We start from the raw sequence: 3,251 nt of genomic DNA on the forward strand, positions 1-3,251 counted from the left end.
CGGAGGTATGACAAATGCCAGAGGTTCTCAAAAATTCCACGAACATCCCCTAATGAGCTAAAACAGATGCAAAGTCCGTGGCCGTTCGCAGTCTGGGGTATAGATTTAATTGGATCTTTGCCCACAGGAAAGGGCGGCGTCAAGTACGTCGTAGTAACCATCGATTACTTCACCAAAGGGGCCGAAGCTGAACCACTTGCAACCATAACGACCAAGAAAGTGCTGGATTTTGTAGTCAAGAACATCGTGTGTCGCTATGGGTTGCCAAGAAAGATTGTTTCAGACAACGGCACCCAATTTGATAGTGATTTGTTCACAGATTTTTGCGAGCGACATGGAATCATCAAGAGCTTTTCTTCAGTTTCTTACCCTCAAGCAAACAGGCAAGTTGAGGCAGTCAATAAAACGCTAAAGGATACTCTGAAGAAAAGACTTGAGGAAGTGAAGGGGGCATGGCCAGAGCAATTGCCTGAAGTCCTTTGGTCGCACAAAACTTCCCATCGAACAACAACAGGCCATACTCCATTTTCCTTAGCTTATGGATATGAGGCTATGCTGCCTGTTGAGTTAGATCCGCCGTCGCATCGAAGAATAGCGTACGATCAAGGCTCTAATAGTCAGCTATTGATGGAATCTCTTGATTTGGTCGATGAAAAGTGAGAGCAAGCCCAACTTTGAGTAGCTGCTTACTAGCAAAAGGTCGCCCAGTATTTCAATTCTAAAGTACGTGAAAGGAAATTCAATGTCAGAGATCTCGTACTTCGAAGGGTTTTCCTCAACACCAGCGACCAGGCTGCTGGAGTACTCGGGCCTAATTGGGAAGGATCGTACCAAATTCAAGAAGTCCTCCATCCAGGCACTTACAAACTTGCTCACTTAAATGGAGATCTTATTCCTCGCTATTGGAATGGAGAACACCTGCGCAAGTACTATCAATAAACAATTCTTCTTAAAGAATTGGCTTGTATTAATTTTACTTTTTACAAGTTATGAAAAAGGGTTGGTCATTTTATGTGACTGATCGCTTATAAGTGTAAGGTCATTTCTTTTATCACTCGTATATACATGTTTTGTCCATTTATTACGAGAAATAAAAGGGACTGTGCGCAGTCAGCCATTCTTGCCAACTATTGTATTTATTACAAGTATTTGCTCATTACGTATGCTATTTTGCTGTATTTTTACAAGTTTTTATTCCGAGCAGAAATGTTCGAACAAGTTTCGGTAAAGGCAAGTGACTGAGGACCTAGAGTTCCTCAATCACTTGGGAGGCATATAAGACATCTAGTAGACAAAGCATATCGAAAGGTATGTAAACACATGAGCAAAATAAGTGAAAGCATGTTGCGGTACTTAGAGTATTTTTCAAAATTTTGTATTTTGTTAAATCAAACCAAAGTACTATGCTAAGTTTGGTCATGCGAACAGATGTTATAATAAAATAAGGGTATTATAATATCAAAAAGGAAAACTTTTACACCGCGAGCAGTTACTGCTCGGATGTAATTGTCTGATTAAAAGTAAAAGCTGCCCATGCAGCAATAAAAATAATTGTTTTAAAGTACAAACAAAAAATATAAAAACATTATAATCAGGAGGCAGGAGGATCTTGTGGATTTTCCTGGTCGACTACAACTTCGGCTTCATTGTCCACACCTTCCATGTCAGTGGCCAAGGAGATTTCGGGCGAGGCTGGGATCTTCGCTCTTTCTTCCTCCTCCAAGCGAGAAGCGCATCGGGCTATTTCAGTTTGCCTCATGCACTCAGGAAGATAGCTGAAATCAGCCCCTTGGTTGTGTTTCCAGAAATCATAGAAACACTTAGACGTGGCACCCTTGTACCTCTCCAGATTGCTGGCGTTGGCTTTTTCGAGATCATTGATCCGAACCTCCAACTTTTCAGCCTCCTGCCTACTCTCGATCAGGTCCGCCTCTAGCTTTTTGGCGTCGCGAAAGTTGATAAGATGAGACTCTTTGTACTTCTCCTTTGCCTCAAGGGCTTTGTTCAGAGCAGCCTACTTTTGCGCCATCTCCTCGACCAGTTTATTTTTCTCCTCAAGCAATGCTGCATTTTCCTTCTGAGCCTCCTCGAGCTGCTCTGCATATTTCTCTTCAGCAGCCTTAAGCTCCTCAGCATGTCGTTGCTCGGACGACTTGGATTGCTCAGTGATGACCCCCGAGCGAAGCTGGCTGGCAGTCACGGTCAACATTGCCTACGATCAGAACAAAAGTTAAAATGACTATTATAGATAAAAAGATTGTCTCAATAGGAAGAGACAACTTACACTGGCAAGCTCGTTTAGGGTGCGATTCAAGATATGGTCGACATCCATCGACTCTGTCCCAACCATAGCTTCTCGGCTACGCTCGTGCCTCAGGATCCTTGTCATCCTATCCTTGGCCGATCTTAGAGCGCGGCTCGGTATGTCATCCCATGTTTGGACAAGAGCTGCTAGCTGTGTATGATCAACAGGAGCCGGTGGGGAAGGGGTCGACTCGACCGGTGCAGGCGGAGTTTGCTGCTCGAGGGGAGAAGGAGGTGGTGTTGTATTTTTTGAAGGACCAGCTGCTGGTGGGTCCTCAATGCGGGTTTTCTTGGCCGAGGCTCTTTGCCTCATTCCCCGTGATGCCGCCTGCTCGCCTTCTTCTTGCTCGCAGGGGCATCAGGTGCACTGTACATGTCGAACATCTCTTGGATGGCATATCTGCAAGAAGACAAGTACCCGAACAGTTAGATAGTATAAAAAAATGAGTGTGCTATGTCAAAAAAGGAATCAAAGGCAATTGTAAGTAAAATACCCGAGCTATAATTATTGGTCGCTACATTATATACTTTACTAATGTTACACTCACTCTCTGGCATGAAGAAGTCTGAATCTAAAGTGGGAGTGTATTTAAAGTTGTCGTCCCCGTCAAATAAGTGATAGGGAATTGGCAAACTATCTAAGAGCGAGAGATCAGTACCGTTCTCATCTGAAGACTCGTCGATAGGTGCAAGGGGTTCAGAAGCTTTCTTTTTTCCCTTTCCCGAAGGGGCAGGTGCAGCCGCTCGCGGTGTGCTAGAGGGTTCCTTGATTGTCACACCAGTTGGTATCCTCCTTTGAGGTTACGACACATCTTGGTGCTGCTCGGGAATTTCCTCACCGGTGGCACTCCCCGTCGTGGACTCCCTCACGTCCTGGTGAGGTGTCAGAAGCCCGACCAGTCTCAGGTTGGCCTTAGTGACCAGCTGTTTGACGCTCTTCTCTACGT

At 44.8% G+C, this 3,251-nt stretch overlaps 1 protein-coding gene across 1 annotated transcript; it reads right to left on the bottom strand.

The window, feature by feature from the left end:
• Nucleotides 1-1,591: 1,591 nt before the first annotated feature.
• On the bottom strand, nucleotides 1,592-2,617 carry LOC133805666 (uncharacterized). Its single transcript, XM_062243835.1, has 3 exons — nucleotides 2,285-2,617; nucleotides 2,019-2,212; nucleotides 1,592-1,775 (listed from the first exon to the last, which is right to left on the bottom strand). The coding sequence occupies exons 1-3, from the start codon at nucleotides 2,615-2,617 to the stop codon at nucleotides 1,592-1,594; spliced, it is 711 nt and encodes a 236-aa protein (XP_062099819.1).
• Nucleotides 2,618-3,251: the final 634 nt, after the last annotated feature.

The sequence above is a fragment of the Humulus lupulus genome, chromosome X, assembly GCF_963169125.1.
Source record: "Humulus lupulus chromosome X, drHumLupu1.1, whole genome shotgun sequence".
NCBI lineage: Eukaryota > Viridiplantae > Streptophyta > Magnoliopsida > Rosales > Cannabaceae > Humulus > Humulus lupulus.